Here is a 16,771-nt window from a genome sequence, read left to right as displayed (position 1 = left end):
TTCGCAAGGCCAGTCAGGTGGGTTCCATAAGTTACTTTCTGCTCGAACAGCGCCCGCCTCGCTAGAATGCCATCTAGCTTCTCCGGATGCACTTAAGCTAGGCTCTATATTATTCTGTCAAGCTTTCTTAATTTATCTTCAATTGTCCTTAAAAGTCCGTGAAAACTGGATGACTCATCGCCGGGCGGTGGTCCTGAAAGTTCTGTTGACAGGGCTCAACTACTGAGCCCATACGGGGCTCTCAGCTGTTAATGCGGAAAGCATGTAATAATAGCATATTAATGTCCGCAAGTCTTTCCTACATATTGTTGAAATATCATCTTATTACATCATGTAGTTTCCTGTTTTAAAGGTCTCAAACTTACTAGATTTTGATATCATAGCGGCTTGCTGCCACTCTGAACCTCGCAGAGAGCGATGGACGCGACTCTCTGGGCTACCGATATACGGAGGATGATATCCACCGAAGAGGGGTACCTTGATATCTAGTTATCTTTCTTCCCCTAGATTTGTTCGTTTGAACCGAGTAAAGGATTGTTCGAGCAGAAGACAAATGCTCAACGGGATGGCCGCGTACCCTTGAGCCAGGTGCGCACAGACAAGAATAGCGCTCAAATCCAAGAGGGCCTTTTTTTCCCCTCAAAAATATGTCCGAGTGGGTCTACCAGACATCGTATGATTGGCCGTTTTGTGCTCCATGACAAGGGCGTACACGGAGCACTAGACTAGCCCAGTCAGATCTTATAAATAAACCGTGAATGTACCGGGTAGCTGGCCTAAACATGCGACCATCTTAAAGCATGAAAGCGTCCAGTAATAGCATAACCTGCATTTAGAACGAAGCTGCGGCGCTGGTCAATTTGAAGCATGACTTCGACAAGTCTGACAGTACAGTTAAATCCAGAGGCAATGGCTTTGGTGTATGTATATGGCGCATATCATCACAGGAAGTATTGTCCTCACCTCGACCGCGGTCAGTAGAGTACTTTCTATCTTAGTAGCTAATGTATAGCTTATAGCATGGCAACGGCTAGTACTAGAATTAATTTAAAGAGTAGTTAAAGCTTTATACAACCTCTTTGAAGAAATTTAGTAGAATTGCGTTCAAGCAAGAGGCAGGGAGAGATATCAACAGTATTGCGTTGTGTTGTTCGCAGTGCCGCGCGCCTAGTAGCTGGTTCTAAAAATAGAACACTATTCCAATCTGGATAAAAACAATACAGCCAATGACTTACCAGAAGGCGGCCAACCAAACTTAACTTAAATTAGCTGCCCTCCCCATGGCTCGAGCCGACTAGTTGGACATTTTTGTCCAACATTCTACCCCTCTTTATCTAGACACTTCTGAGAGCAGATCTTGCAAGTAAATGCCAGTTAGTCGCTATGAGTCTACTCTGCGAATACTGCAGTAAAGTGCCACTAAGTCTCGAGGAGATCAATTCCCGGAAACACCAACTTTTCAAACTAGGATCTTGGCCTCGTATCTTTGCCAGCCCTTGCCCTCTGTGCCAACTGATCCAGAGCGCTTACCTCCAAGAACGCCGGATAAACTCTTTCAGAGACGACTTACCCAGTTCACATGCGACATTGAGCTGGGTAGGTTATGGACCGGGGAGGCGCCCGGTTTATATTGTTAACAATATCTTTCGCCCTTTCATCTCTTTCGCCGCAAAGACTTCCTCTCACACAATGTCAACTATTCCGTCTGACCAAGACATATTTTACCTTCTTCCTCTCCTTGAGACCGAAATAGACGTGCGGAGAGTCTTGCAGTGGCTATCTGAATGTACGAAAACCCATGGAGGCGAGTGTTCCTTGGAATATGCCCCTTTCAACTCGGCATTTCCAGGTCTACACGTCCTGCGCCTACTCGATGTTCAACAAAACTGTTTAGTCGAAGTCCAGGATGTTGTTCCCTATCTAGCGTTAAGCTATATTTGGGGTGCCGTTAAAAACATTAGGCTGACTCAACTGAGTATGAAACGTCTTTTGACTCCTGGTTCTCTAGAACGATTGAATGGACTTCCCAGAACTGTCCGCGACGCCATGGAACTGACCAGGAAGCTGGGAGTACAGTATCTATGGGTAGACGCCTTATGCTTGATCCAGAACGATATGGAGGACCTTGAGAGAGGCATTAATGTTATGGACCTGATCTACGAACGTTCCCTGTTGACGATCATCGCTGCTTCTGGGAATGACGCCAATGCAGGCCTTCCGGGAGTCCGAGCACGAAGTCGGCCGTCTTTAAAGCAAACTATCGAGATTAAGCCCGGAATTAGTTTGGGGTTATATATGGAAATGTCTACCTTGCTCAACGCATCATCCTACAGCTCAAGAGGATGGACGTAGGTGCCCTTGCGCTTATTCCTCACTACTCAACTTACATCCTATTATAGATTCCAAGAGCAGACTTTGAGTCGGCGGGCTCTCTACTTTCTGGATAATAAAGTGTTCTTTCAATGCGGGGACATGGCCTGTTCAGAAGCCGTCATTGACCAGTCCGAACAACAAAGACCAAAGACTGGGCATATACATAATGCAATTCACATGGAAGATCCAGTGTATGATTACGCTACCATACTAGAGAACTACATGGCTAGAGCTCTCACAAATCAAAACGACGTGTTAAGAGCTATGGCAGGTATTATGCGCCGTTTCTCAGTCAAGATGAATTATCGTTTTATCCAAGGACTTCCTACTGAAGCTCTGGATGTATTCATCCTATTCAAAGCTCGAGGATCCTGCCTTCATCGCCGTCCTGGCTTTCCAAGTTATTCTTGGTGCGGCTGGCAGGGGCATATCAGTGTCGAAACACCGAGGAGAGACGAATGGTTTTCAATATGCACATGGATCATTTGGTATGAGCGACTTCCGTCAGGACGTATAAGTCTTATTAGGGATCCTACTGCAAGCGGCCAGATTTCTGCTGATGATGCGTCTCGTATCGGCTGCCGACAAAGACCAAGATTTGATACTTTGGTTCTCTCGGGTTTCCCCACGACACACACAGCACCCACCGAAACACCTCCCCTTCCTTCGCTGCTGCCACCATATCCTCTCTTGCAGTTTTGGACGTTATCACTACGCCTGAAACTCACCAAGCTCGATGTTTTCACTGGACAGTGCCAAGTCCAGGGCAAGTCTGGCACTGATTGTGGTGTATTATTTGTTGACGGATTTGATGACTTCACAGTGTTCTTCTCATCAGACCTACACGATGTAATTGTACTTTCGGACCACGCGGACATGGATGGCTATTGCTGTAATGTGATGTTGCTTGAATACAAGGAGGGGCTTGCAGAGCGACGTGGTATGGGATACATTTACCAAGACCGTATTCATGATTCATTTACACCAGGGCCTGTCTGGAAAGAGATTATCTTGGCTTAGGGTTATTTTCTTTTTAAATGCTTTAAATTTACTATAAAACTCTTACTATAGTTAGTCTTAAAGTTTAAAATAATTATCTTATAAGATAAAATTACTAAGCTATTTTACTTTTAATAACCTATTTTATATAATTTTCTGTAATATTTAAAGAGCTGTTATAGTTAGGGAATGTATTAATAACTTAGCTGCTCCATAGATGAGGAATCGTTCATACTACCGAAAGGGCCTAAATATATGCTGACAGGCTCTCATAGTCGGTTGGGTTTCCTGCTCGGGCGACAAGTCTGGCCAAAGCCGTTGGCATGACAGCCTCGACCGGCTTCATGGCCCTGATAGGGTATGTTGTGCCTAGAATATTAATGGTGTCCTTCGCATGCTCGTCGTAGACCAACGGGACGTCAAGACCGACGACGAATTCCATCCTGCTATACATTGTCTCATAGCATCGCAGTACTGTATCTTCTCGAGCCTGACTTGTGATGCCATATTCGTCTGGTCCATATCAGGCATTTGGCCTGAAAACGCCGGAACGACATCGAGACGTATTGCACGCACTTTTAGCTGTCCTTTGATGCCTTCGATGGTCTGGCCTCCTGGAATAGATCCCACACTAAGTACCACGTTGTGGCTTGGAGGCCAAATTGCCTGCTATAGTCTGGGACACATGATGGCAACTTGCCCATTCTTGATCGACTGGGCAAATACTCCAGGATCCAAAGAGAGCGTGCTTACTCAATGAGAAGGCACGTCGTTTCCTTATACAGCTCTGGGACAGACTACAAAATATCCGGGTCTAGCAAAACAATTCCAAGATTAGTCAGGGCTTGATAGAATGCGTAGACTTTATCCTCAAGCTGTGAAGATTTGGGGCCTCTTGAGAATCTAAAAAGGGCTCCTTGCACAGGGCCGGTCCGCCCAGGTACTCGCGAGCCATCTTTGAGCTTTGATCCATCAGTAAGGAATCTTAGCAGCCCGTGAAAGCTTGTCGTTTCGACATATGGGAGATAAATATGCTTTGGAACCTCGTCGATATATCTTTATCCCTTCCAGTCTATGCATGCGGCAAAGGTTTCCCATGGCACCTCAGTTTGGCCGTAGATCATGGCCGGATATTGCGCACAGCAGAGCTTTTTTAAGTGTACGCGCTCGGTGAAGGTCATGATTCTATCGTCACCATGACCAAGCCAAATCAGCACTCACTCTGCATATACATAAACGTCGCCCATTAGCGTGAGCTAGTGGTTCCTCTCTTGCATTGCTGCTTGAGTTGCTGTCCAATAAAACAAGTTTGCGTACTTTGTTCTTGAGGCGCAGACTTCAGTGTGCGGCCTAACAGTTTTCCGTAATTAGGAGCTGATCGCCGTCACATTCAGTTGGTTGATTCCCAATGAGCGCGCCACAGACGTATTAAGGCTTCAGCTTTATTCCTATTGGTTCTGACGGATTGTGATGGGGATCAAGAAGGAGAATTCGATTTATGCGGCCAGGAGAGAGAGGACGATGAGTACCCATTGGCATTATTGAGGATGTCGACCTCAACGGGCCGTTTTGGGGATAGACGAGTTAAACAATATTCCTATAGCATGTGCATTGAGTGACAAGGCGGAATCCTCTGCATCACTAGCTAGTTAAGAAATTTCATGATGCTTTTTAGGGGAAAGAGAAAACGATATCTCCTTTGCCATATTTGGGTTTTATGCAAGCCCTGTAAACCCATGGAAGTCATAGTCGCTAAATGTGATATTGAACTATGTAGCAGGCCTAAGCTTTATGCTACAAACGATTGCAATTGCTCAAATGACAGATTCATTATTAGCAATAGCTGTGAACAAGCGATGGTTCTAAAACAAAGTAGTAGTCAGCAGGAGCGAGTAAATATGAATTAAGCCAATGTCTTTAAAAACACTTAATAGTGAGGCAAATCAGCCGTTATCTCTTATATAATATTAGATGTGCAGGTGGACCGCAAGAAGTTCGAAGCCCTGAGGGTATTCTGAAGAGGCAATATACAAGGCTCTGCCATGACTCGTGTTTACAATTAATGAGACAATGGCTAAAAGAAGGTGAAAGACAATAGCAGACTAGGTGCCTAACTTGTAGGAAGGGCCGATGTTGATTGAGGAATTACATACGATGGAGAAAAGCGGTTCTGGGAAGCTTAGGATTAGGAGTCCCGCTAGGGTTTATATTTTAACATGCACTGTACTTAGGTGACACCTGCATACTTATAATTAAGCTGATTTATCTAATCATAGGTTCTCAGTTTCTTCCATGCATAATTCGTTTATTCCTTCTTTGTGACTACGTCAAGACTATGTTAAATTTTCTTACAAAATGTTGTTCCTGTGAAGGATTTTGAGTGAGAAGAGAACAGAAACTTCGATCAAAGGTTGGTTTCTCTTCCTGCCTCAAGGGCGGGCTGAGGTACTAGGCTGAGGAAAAGGGCGGGCTACCTGAGCATATCAAAGAGTTGGAGGAGACTCGGTACTGATAACGGCAGCTGAGTATGGAGAATGGTTCAGAAATTGATCCCTTTACGAGTTCGTATTATCAAACGGCTAGTGAAGCTCTACACTCTCGAGATCCCGGGTTTCTCTCGCAAGCTAGACCCCATCAAAAACTAGAAGGCTTTCAATCCTGATGCCACCAAATCCACGATGATACAGTAGTTCCCGGCCATGGTGAACTGGAAATTCAGCTAGAACCATGATGCTGATATTCTCATTACTAATGCCTGCTTCAGCTAACAGTTGAAGTACTGCACAAAGTGTCTTTCCCGTGGCAAGTACGTCGTCTATTATCACCACTGATGCGCCCCTAGGAATCAGACCTTGACTTATCTCAATCCTTTTCCCTCCTAGATCATTAGATCCCGAGTCCGAGATATGCGACGAAGGCTTTTTGACAGAAACGGTGGGTGGGGGAAGCTTGCCGGCTTCGCGGATTAGCGCCAAGGGGACGTCGACTTGCTGGGCTAACGGCGATGCATACACGAAGCCTCCCGTTTCGCAACAGGCCACCGCACCGACTTTACCCCAGTCACCTTTGAACTGAGTTCGTAGCAGAGAAGTGCACAAAGCCAACCCGCCCTGCTGTTGGGCGATGTTGAGGACATGTCGGAACTCGATGTTTGGGCGTGGGAAGTCAGGCACAGGAACCACCATACTAGCTAGTCGCTCCACGTCCTTATGGAGGAGTGGAAGCAGGTATTTATCCGCAAACCTTCTGACCGCTTTGTCCCCCGTTGCTTCATTGTCAAAGACAAGACTATGGCAGTAGTCCAAAGTGGTCGAATTAGACGTAGAATTACTACCATTACTGCCACGATTGTCATTCTTGCACTGGTAGTCATGTCCATCATCATCATTGACTTGGCACTTCCGGCGAGCTTGTCGCGTCGTTTCACTAGCTGTGACACGAACGTCAAGCAATCTGCTGTTCGGAACAAAATGCGACAAGGTTGCAGTCGGCGCCTCATCTCTCATCCCAGTGATGACTAGCACATCCATATCTGCTGCATCAGACACCACATTCAGGAAGTGCTTCACGGGCAGCCGAGGTTGTTGGCGCATCTGTTCCTTGAAGAATGCCGTCAATGCTGGTCTATGTTGTTCCTTATAAGTGCGATCGCCTAGCAGAGAATCCAAATCTGCGCCGGTAGCTGCTGCGTATTCTCGCTTGGTGGCATCGCTGATGCTGGCCTTGCGTGCCTTGCAGTGTTTGTGGGCACATGTAGGAAACACGGAGACCCAAATATCAGCGCAGTAGTCTTTACCGACGCCGCTTTCTCCCGTAACAAGAATAATTAGCTTCTGTTTCATTGGTGGTTTTGGGAGTGGACAGGTGTAAGCCAGCACGTTACGCGGGTCTAAGCTCTGCTTGAGCCCGGCAAGGCGCGGTCCGTTCGGTCCGAAGGCCTTGGCCGCCAGCGCCGTGTCTCTGGGATCTGGCCCGAGATCGGCACCGTAAGCTCCGCTGCTCAGGGGCAATAAGTCTCTGGCGACGTTATACACCCATTGCAGGGCACCCATAGCAACTTCAGTTCCGCCTTGGTCACGAGGCCAGACAGCAGTTATCACGCAGGCAAAATCCCAGTCTCGACAGCCAAAAGCGGTAACCTCATCGGCCACATCGCTGACAGCTCCACCTCCTTGAAGCAGATGAATATAACAGAGCGGAGACGGACGAGTCTCCATGGCCGCTACTAAAGCATTGGCGATGTCCATGGCCCCGATTTGTTTTAAAAACAAACACCGCTTGAATGAGGACGTCTTGCCACCACCGTGTCCACCGTGCATACCGGATATGTACATCTCAGTTTCGAACAGGCCGACGCCATCGACGGTCTCAAGAGTATCTTCCGGTCCTAATGCTGAGCCTAAGAGCATATGCGGTTGGGGAAGAACTTTAGTCGTAGAAGATTCGATCAACGTCACGCCAAGATGTATCTGCGCGTCATCTGAATACAAATACGCATCCGCGGAACAATCTCTGGGGAGAGTTCTGGTACATTGATCAAATTCGTGAAGCCTGAGCCGCGCTTCATGACCGCCATGTAGGGGGATACTCCAGTTTCGGACGGCATACGTTCGTGCCGCATGAGCTTTAAAGATAATGCTGACAACGATGCCAAAGTTCGTTCCAGCGCCTTTCAAAGCCCATAAAATATCACTTTCGACTTCTGACGGCATGGCATCGGTCGGTCGATATTCTCTTGGTACGCGACCGACGGATAGTACTTGACCAGAGGCAACGCTGACCATTACAGCACCCACGATAGCGTCGCACGCAAGTCCATGCAACCTGGCCAGGTGCCCAATGCCGCCCTGCAGCCATAGCCCTGAGCCTACACTTGGGCGGGCTCCAAGCGGTACTGTTAAGCCTACTGCCATAGTCTTGCGGATAATGTCTCCGGTGTTGCAGCCAGCTTCCGCGACAACTAGGGACGTAGAATCGAAGTTGGTTTCTCCTCCATCCCTCTCAGCTATTACCGTGTGTACTTGATCAAAAGCACTCATGTCGATGGCGACGACGTTTGGCCAAAGACACTGGCCGGAATGGCTTCCACCTATGACAGTAAGGCCAACGTTTTGTTCAAGGGCCCATTTCACGCACTGCTGGATGTGCTGAATCTGTGTCGGCTTAACAATCGATGCGGGACGGTGGAGACAGGCCTCCTGGTTTTTAATTCTCCTGGCTTGATTCACCAATGGCATCTGCGCCATCAAGTCCGGCAATGCAAATGCATGTTTCGTAAAAGTTGCCATGACGTTGGGCGAACTGAACAAGAGATGGTCGGGGTGTGCTTTTTCACGACGACCCAGTGCGTGGCACAGCTCACGCCATTTACCCCGAATGGCTTTGTTAATTGTCGCATCTCGGAAGGCAAAGCCCGCGATAAAAGAAGTAAATCGGTCCAGTGTCTCATCGTCGGTTGCTACCCGAGCGACCCCAGTAGGGAAAGACGCGGTCTGATGACATACCAAGCCGTCAAGGTTCAAGTCGCCATCGCGATGGAACACCACCACTATTCCCGGTTCTGGGTGCTCTTCAAGTGATTCCAGTGCTTGCTCGATAAATCGGCGTTTAGGTTTCATGCCGTACATGCTGTGACAGAATATCACGACATCGAAATTCCCAGCGTCACCTGTCCCAAAGCTGGTACTGCTCTTTGTGTTTTTGTTGTCGTTGTCTGGTGCGAATGGCATCTGATGAACATCGGGTGGGCGTTCTAGACATGGCAGAGGAGGCTCTGGTCCTGAGGTTGGGTGAAACCAATCATCTAATCTTGAAACAAACAAGTCATCAGGCTCGAATGCAACATATCTCCTGACTTTGCGCCTGATATAATAGGGCAAGTATCCAACAACGCTCTTTGGGCCTGGCCCAATTTCTAGTACCGAGATACGGCCCCGCGAGTTCAGTAAACGGTCTAGGAGCGAAGAGAGTTGAGGGACAATGAAGTTTTGGTATGTCATCGATTCCGAGCCTTGCATAAGGATGTCGAAACCGGCGCTGTACTCCACATTGGACAACGGCTGGGTTGCATGCGATGCTGTCGCTCCCGCTGCCTGCCTAAGACTTTGCTTCAGGATGTCGAGAGTGGCCATAGCAGCTTGCACTCTTTCATGTTATTAGGGATGATAGAGTATGATTGCGTATGGATGTTGGTTGAATTTAGCTGAACAGTGTAAATACGGACCTGAGCTGTTGCCGCTTCTTATCTGCCTTGATGCTGGGTGTAATAGAAGCGTCAGAATCTTGGGTTTATCCAAGAGCATGTATCGATTTTTGACTAACCAATCAAATAACTTTATTCTTATTCTTATGCTTTCTCTTATTAGTGAAATGTTCGCTCCGGGAGTTATTGAGATGATTAAGTCCTCGTTAGATAATGGGTGGAACTTTGATGTACGCGTAGGCCTTGTGTTATCTTTGCAACGTTAATATGTGACCACGTCAGCTCCCTCATCATTCCATGGGGTCTTAGCTCTCCCTATCAACGAAGACCACGTTTACCGCGTGGTGCGTGGAAGAACTTATGGGTTACCTTGCGCGAAACACCCTCTTTCGGCCGGCCTCCCGCATGGCCTATCATGTGCTGCGAAAATCCGGTCGTGCTAGCAATACATGGTGGGGATTCTGTTAGGCTGTTCATGAGAGACTGTATTGAAGCATATGAATTCAAGATCCTCACCGTAAGACAAAAGTGCAATACATGTATCCATGTATCATGCACCACATCGATAGGTTGTACGTAATACGAAATTGTAATCCAACTCTACACAGAAGGGGGACAAAGCATCCAATAGATGGGACCATTAACTGCCGTCAAATCCGTAGAGAATGTAGTAACCAGAGTTAATCTTTTCCGAATCGACTGAATATATTATAGCGAAAGCTGTCAAGATTCAGACCTACATCTAGTGGTATGAAGAACATTAGCTCTGGAGTATTCAACATTCCACATTTCATCGGGTCCATGCAGACGTAAGCATCAGAGTCAAATCTTGAGCTATACATATGACACGTAAGCATGGAGCAATTTGAACCGAGCTAGACAGTGATCATAGGGGTTTTGTGGTGTCACACACAACAGATTGGTAGCCGGCCTCCAGCAGAAATGCAACAAACTGTCCATTTTGAAGAAGGGCTTATGGAGACAAATCCTCACATGTTTATCGGCTTAGATAACTATAATTTGTCTTTAATGCATAAACAGTGGTGCATTATATGCCAGTCTCAAAGCTGATACGGCGAAAGGAGAGGCATGTATGGTTGTGAATGCACTCTGTTTAACAGAGTGTAGGTGAGAAGATAAACCATAAAGCTATATCTACCCCCAAGTTCCTTTATCCGTACGTTTACTTAGTTGATAAGCAACCCTTTCTCACGATCAGGTTTTTTTGTCTTCGTTTCCAAGCCTTTCTAGGTCGCGGACTTTCAGGTCATATTGCGACATAATTTCTTTCATGAAGCCTTGCCTTGTGCCTCTGTTCCCCGTTGGTTTACATCAGTTCACATGGCCAGTTCAAAAACCGGCAGCGTCTTGTCTAAGAAACGGGACCGCAACGATGCTACTGTCTCCTCCACAATCAGCGATAATTTAACCCAAGATGGACGCAAAAGACGGAAAAAACGCAAGCTCAGCAGCTTTGGGGCTACTTCTGATAGTAAAGTTTTGAGCGCCCCCGATCAGGACAAGAAGTCGCTCGGCCCATTCACCAGTTCCGGAGATTCTTGTAAGTTACTATAGTGTCACTTTTTACTGAGTCGTCTTGAGTTTGAATGTATAAATACAAATTTCTTTGTATTGCCACTGATAGTTGAACTTTGCAGCGACAAAAACTACAACTCGCGAAGGAGACAGCTATGAACAGGCCGCCTTACGCCTGGAAAAGATGCAAGGTGCTGTGCGAACTTTGTTAGAATGCATTGGCGAGGATCCCGGTCGTGAAGGCCTCCTGAATACCCCTTCGCGTTATGCCAAGGCATTGCTGTTCCTGACCAAAGGCTACCATACCAATGCGGAAGATGTCTTGAATAACGCGCTATTTCATGAAGTCAATAATGAGATGGTCATCGTGAAAGATATTGACATATGTAGCCTTTGTGAGCACCATCTCGTGCCCTTTATAGGAAAGGAAAGCTCCCTTTTCCCCGGCAACATCTTTTACACTGGACTCTGGGATATGCCGGCTAATTCTTTTTTCTAGATGCACATTGGTTATATACCCTCCAATACCGTTATTGGCCTCTCAAGGCTTCCTCGAGTCGCCGAGGTATTCTCTCGTCGCTTACAGATTCAGGAGCGCCTGACGAACGAGGTCGCTCATGCCATTATGGCCATCCTTAAGCCTCAAGGTGTTGCAGTCGTCATGGAGTCTAGCCACTTGTGCATGGTGATGCGTGGCGTTGAGAAGACCAGTGCCACAACTCTGACAAGCTGCATGTTGGGATGTTTTAAGCGGAAGAGTAAGACGCGACATGAGTTTATGCATTATGTCGGGGTGGACAGATAAGATAAAGGATATCGGACTACGGATTTTACCGATGACAGGATGGGATGCTACGGTTGATAGGCTAGTTGCAAAACTACCAAGAAAGAGGTTTTTATATACCCTACTGTACCGATTACCACTAGTAATGGTGTGAAGGAGGACTTGCGATAGCTGCTCTACAGGCCCTAGCAAGTAGTCTGAAGTTCAGAGATTCAGAGCTTACAAATTAAAACAAAATTATTAAGAGATATAGACCCGAGAAGAACTTTTTACCTCACTAGTGAAAACCCGAGTTACATAAAATATATTCTTGACTGACTCTCTTGTGAAACCCCAGAAACAAGCGCTAAAAGTAAGAATGAATTTTAGTTCGGGTTATTTCTTGCCATGAGGTAGATGTTACGCCAGAATATGTGAATGCGATAATGCAGCTTCTTCGATGTAAAATTCCCTTAGCATTGGTACAGGAGGCCTACCACCTTGGAAAAGGTAAAAGTTAGGACACATAAGCGTCATAAGAAAATGAGGGGTAAACATGTTAGCTCACCTTCAAGTGGGTTCATATCAATGGCAATTGGCCGGGTTCACATTTCCTCTAGGTATGACTCAAATGACCCCCACTCTGTGTTGGTTGAGCTTTACATGGCAATGAGACATGCTGAAATTGTAACAAATGAGACTAATCAATAGCCAAATTGTGGTGTAGTCCTACAGAAATGAGGCCAGCCGCAAGCAGGGCATGAATCACCTACCACAGTCGCAATAGGTAGAGAGTCGACATCATGTTGGTCATGCTACATCAGACTTGTCATTGCAAAGAATAAATGATCACATAAAGGTTCCAAGTCATTTGAGCTATGCTTGTACTGATGGAAGTGTGTGATATGCCTGTAAATGATTCCAAAATTCCGAGTACTAACCTATTCCGTTACACATACTGAGCCTCTTAAGTCGTGAAATGTTTATAGCCTGAGTTTAGAATCGTCGCAAGAGGTCTTCTTTTACCTAAGATACGGTGAAGCTTTCAGACATGGCCGTCCTTCAAGAAAACATTGACCCTAATGGAGACACCTTGATCATCTTCTCCTACTTGGCTGTGCCTACCCAGAGCGCGGATGAGCCAGTGCCTGCCGAAGAGCAAGCTGCAACTGCTGAGCTACTAGCTGTTGAAGAACCAGCTGCTGTCTATGAGCGAGACCATATAGACGGCCATTCCACAATCTCCAGCATCGATAGGACTACCCACTGTCACGAAGGTTTGGGAGAACGCCGCCCAGAAAGGCTTTTTCACTAGTAGAGAACTGACTTATTTTCCTACTGATTTAGGAGATGAATCGGTATCCGAACTGAGATTAAAGGTGTCCAAGAAACACCTTACAGTTGCATCACGACGTGCCAGAGCGATGTTCCAAAGCGACTATCGTGAGACTCGGAAGACGGAAGTTGATGGCCTTTACCACTGGGAAATCGGGCCCCTGTTTGATCCTGAAGCTTTCAGGATTGTCATGCAGGTCATCCACGTGCAAGCTCAGGATTTGCCAGATGAGGTCACGCTTCAGATGATAGTCTCAATAGCTGAGATTGTGGATGACCTTCAATGCCATGACGCTCTATCATTCTTTGTCAAGGTGTGGATCAATCGGTTATCTGAGTCAGTTCCCAGTCATATGTGTGATGAGCTGGTTCAATGGATCTTCGTTGCATCGGTATTCGGCTTGGATGAGAAGTTTAAGCAGGCAACAAGAGTGGCAATTATGTGCAGTACCGGGCCTATAGATCTATTAGGGCTTCCTATGCGTCCAGATATTGTCGGTATGTTCACAACCATTTCGTAAGTAAAATGCTTACCAGAGTAGATAAAATTGAGCAAAGGAGACAGGATCTTCTCGAAGATTTGATCGCACAGTTGAACGCCGTGTTGGACAATTTATGCTTAGACCGATCTTGTCGGGTCCTTGCATGCAGGCTCATGATGCTTGGAGCATTGACTCACCAAATGAAGAATACTAACTTGCACTCACCTCGAACTGTAAGGCCTTTCCGCAACCAGAGTCTGTCCTCAGCACTTGAAGCGGTGCGACACTTTGACTCGCCTTCTCTCTATCTCCCATCAGAGGATATTTCTCACTATCCATTTGATCACTTTGATTCCTCCTTTCAAGGGTCTAAAGAGGATGTTTGGGTGTTGCAGAAAGACGCTCCTTCATCATCACGCCGCAAAAAGAAGGACAGAGGACTGTTTGATGAGGAAGACGACGACGAAGAACTAAACAAAACTCCTAGACGACTAAAGTTTCACTGCTGTCGCTTACAGGCTTACCTAAAACCTGTAATAGATCTCTTGGAAGCTAAAGTCTTCACCCTAGATATAGGTGGATTTTAAGTAGGCTCAGGGTTTGGCTTGCGGACAGTAAATCGATTTATTATATCGCTGAGGTAAGTAAAAAAGATAAGAAGGTGAACTATTTTAAATAAATAATAGCTATATTGCATTTTTAAATGTAAATCAGATGCATAACGAATTCTAACTATTTAACGTTGTAAAAGATACTAATTGTTACTTAATATTTAAGATTGTATTTTTAATAGACTTTATAAATTAATTTAAAGAATACATAAAAGTTAACTATATTTAATAATAATTAAAGTAATTATATTACTTCCTAATTTAAGAACTATTTAATATTATAAACTATTTACTATATAGGTTAAGGAAACCTACTAAATAAAGCTTTAATATATATTTATAGAAGCTAGTCTAGTGTCTATATAAGATATCTTTAAATTCATAAGTAGTAAAATATTTCCCATGTCCTTTAAGTAAATCTGTTCCGAGATGCCTCTCTAATTGTCTTTCATGAAATAGGCTGCCTTAGGATCAATAACTCATCAGAACTTAAAGAGGCCTATCCTGAATCAGACACAGCTTCAGTTGAGATTTTGAAGCGCTGTTAGCTGAGTTGAAAGCCAGAAATACTTGCCGACGGAAACTCTCTACGTAGCAAGGTCGTAGCCTATGATCAAGCCGCTCAGTGAGGTCGACATCTCGCGGATGCGCATCAAACAGAATCATTCAGGTCCAGTATATTGCTAGGATGTGCCAACCCACTAGTCCACCAATCTGAAGCGATACTTCCAGATGTTGTAAGCGATGGACCTGCTGTTGAATCCAGATTCTTTCGTCGACGAATTCCCAGCCTTGTCTCAAGATCGCGAGCAGTAGTATCCTCCAAATGTCTGCTGAGCTCCCAAAGTAACGTTTTATGGCGTTTTCGTACATCAGATATGAAGCACGGAGCAGGGTTCCACGACGGATACAGCTTCTGATGACTTGCTGAGGCGCTCATTTGCAGTGGGTGGCGGGACATAAATCGATGACACAAGAAGCAAGTCTTCTTACTCGTTCCCATAAAAGCAAGTCGGGGCGTTAGTTCAGGATGGTGGTCATAGAAACTGAGCATCTGCATCTCTGCATGTACTGTCAATGTCAGGCGGCAAGCCTGACGAAACCGCAGCTCAGGGTCCCCGGTGAGCCAGATTTGACCCAGTTGAGACATGAGCTTATCGTGGTCTACATCAGTCAGCTTCTGAAGTACTGTCTTCAATGCTGCTAAGTCGTTTCCTAGGGTGAAATATTCTTGATCTGGGGCATTAATCACTTCGATGTGAATTGACGTGAAAAGGAACGGCTGCTTGACCGCTAATTTGATCATCGCCTTTGCTGCTGCAAAGTATCGGCCAAGCTTGTATACCTGAAAGACCCAGTCCGGCAATTCTTCTTCACCTGGGCAAAATAACGCTTCAAGATGCTCAGAGTAGACCCATTTCGCCCGTGATGCCCACTTAATGTGGGGAACCAATGCGGCAGATACAGCGTTGGGTTCAAGAGACATCAGGACCGGAAGATGTTCCATCCAGGTCGCGAAGCCGGCCTTTTCGGGGTCGGAGACAGTGTCTTTTCTCAGGTTGTCGACCACTTCCTCAATGTACTGTTGAGTTTTTGGATCACGAAGCCTTTGCAAGATGCTTTCTATTCTCAGACGTGTAAGATCAACAATCTTGAGTAGGAGTTGATATTCTTTTTGCTGAATTGGCAGTTCTGTGCCATTGCGTGTCAGTAATCCTGTACATGTTTAGATGGTGAGCTTTGTTACATACCTGTAGAAGAAGCAGAAGTAAGGTCATCCAATACATCATTTAGACGCTGAAGTAGTTGTTGAGGGACACCAAGGTTCCGAGCAAGTCGCAAGACGGTTCCTGTAGGATGCCCTTGCTCCATACACACAGCTGAAGCTGTCTCGCCGCTTTTGGCAGAAGTTGAACAGATTAGAGCGAATGAGTCTAGGAATTTCTTATGAAGACTTTCCATTTTTCGCGCATTTTCATGGGGGTGCATGTCCAGGCTATGTACTGTCGGTTCACCTCGGACCGGGTCAATTAGGGAAAGCAGGGTTGCTACTTTAACAAAGCGCTTATGGGTTTCGCCAGTTATGGCACCGTTTTTTGACATTATGCTCATATTAATCGAGAGTGAAGCGTCTTGAACAACGTTATGGCTGCAGATGCAGATGGGTACTACGAGCTAAGTACTAAAATCATGTTGGAGGCTGGGGACAATTACGGGGCATTATTGAGGAGCTAGCCATGTCATCATCAATGTGGCAGGGGTCTACGTGCCCGGCCTCCAGCATGTACCTTTGTATTGTTTGGACCTCTGTTCGCAAGGTCCCCCGCTCACATCAACATCTGTCCTCATGGCCGTCCTCCAACATTAACGGTTACAAATGGAAGGTTTTTGATCATCGTTATATCGAGAATAGATACTCCTGGTTCCTGGTGGCTTTCCATTCCCAAGTCAAAACTCGTGAAAGGTATGT

At 46.0% G+C, this 16,771-nt stretch overlaps 4 protein-coding genes across 4 annotated transcripts; 2 read left to right on the top strand and 2 right to left on the bottom strand.

The window, feature by feature from the left end:
- Window positions 1–1,689: 1,689 nt before the first annotated feature.
- On the top strand, window positions 1,690–3,393 carry FSUBG_12515 (uncharacterized protein; the record flags this gene model as incomplete). The annotated part of the gene is made up of 2 exons (XM_036677312.1): window positions 1,690–2,348; window positions 2,400–3,393. The coding sequence occupies 2 exons, from the start codon at window positions 1,690–1,692 to the stop codon at window positions 3,391–3,393; spliced, it is 1,653 nt and encodes a 550-aa protein (XP_036532017.1).
- Window positions 3,394–5,996: 2,603 nt separating this feature from the next.
- FSUBG_12514 (adenine phosphoribosyltransferase) lies at window positions 5,997–9,503 on the bottom strand (the record flags this gene model as incomplete). Its single annotated transcript, XM_036677311.1, has 1 exon — window positions 5,997–9,503. The coding sequence occupies one exon, from the start codon at window positions 9,501–9,503 to the stop codon at window positions 5,997–5,999; it is 3,507 nt and encodes a 1,168-aa protein (XP_036532016.1).
- A 3,421-nt stretch (window positions 9,504–12,924) lies between these two features.
- Window positions 12,925–14,246, top strand: FSUBG_12513 (het-d; the record flags this gene model as incomplete). The annotated part of the gene is made up of 4 exons (XM_036677310.1): window positions 12,925–13,150; window positions 13,275–13,725; window positions 13,929–14,186; window positions 14,231–14,246. The coding sequence occupies 4 exons, from the start codon at window positions 12,925–12,927 to the stop codon at window positions 14,244–14,246; spliced, it is 951 nt and encodes a 316-aa protein (XP_036532015.1).
- Window positions 14,247–14,953: 707 nt separating this feature from the next.
- FSUBG_12512 (uncharacterized protein) lies at window positions 14,954–16,263 on the bottom strand (the record flags this gene model as incomplete). The annotated part of the gene is made up of 2 exons (XM_036677309.1): window positions 14,954–15,993; window positions 16,053–16,263. 2 exons carry the CDS (start codon window positions 16,261–16,263, stop codon window positions 14,954–14,956), a joined length of 1,251 nt encoding a protein of 416 aa, XP_036532014.1.
- Between the last annotated feature and the right edge of the window lie 508 nt (window positions 16,264–16,771).

Source organism: Fusarium subglutinans, assembly GCF_013396075.1.
Source record: "Fusarium subglutinans strain NRRL 66333 chromosome Unknown NRRL66333_c0000272, whole genome shotgun sequence".
Classification (NCBI taxonomy): domain Eukaryota; kingdom Fungi; phylum Ascomycota; class Sordariomycetes; order Hypocreales; family Nectriaceae; genus Fusarium; species Fusarium subglutinans.
This window is presented reverse-complemented; position numbering and strand designations above follow the sequence as displayed.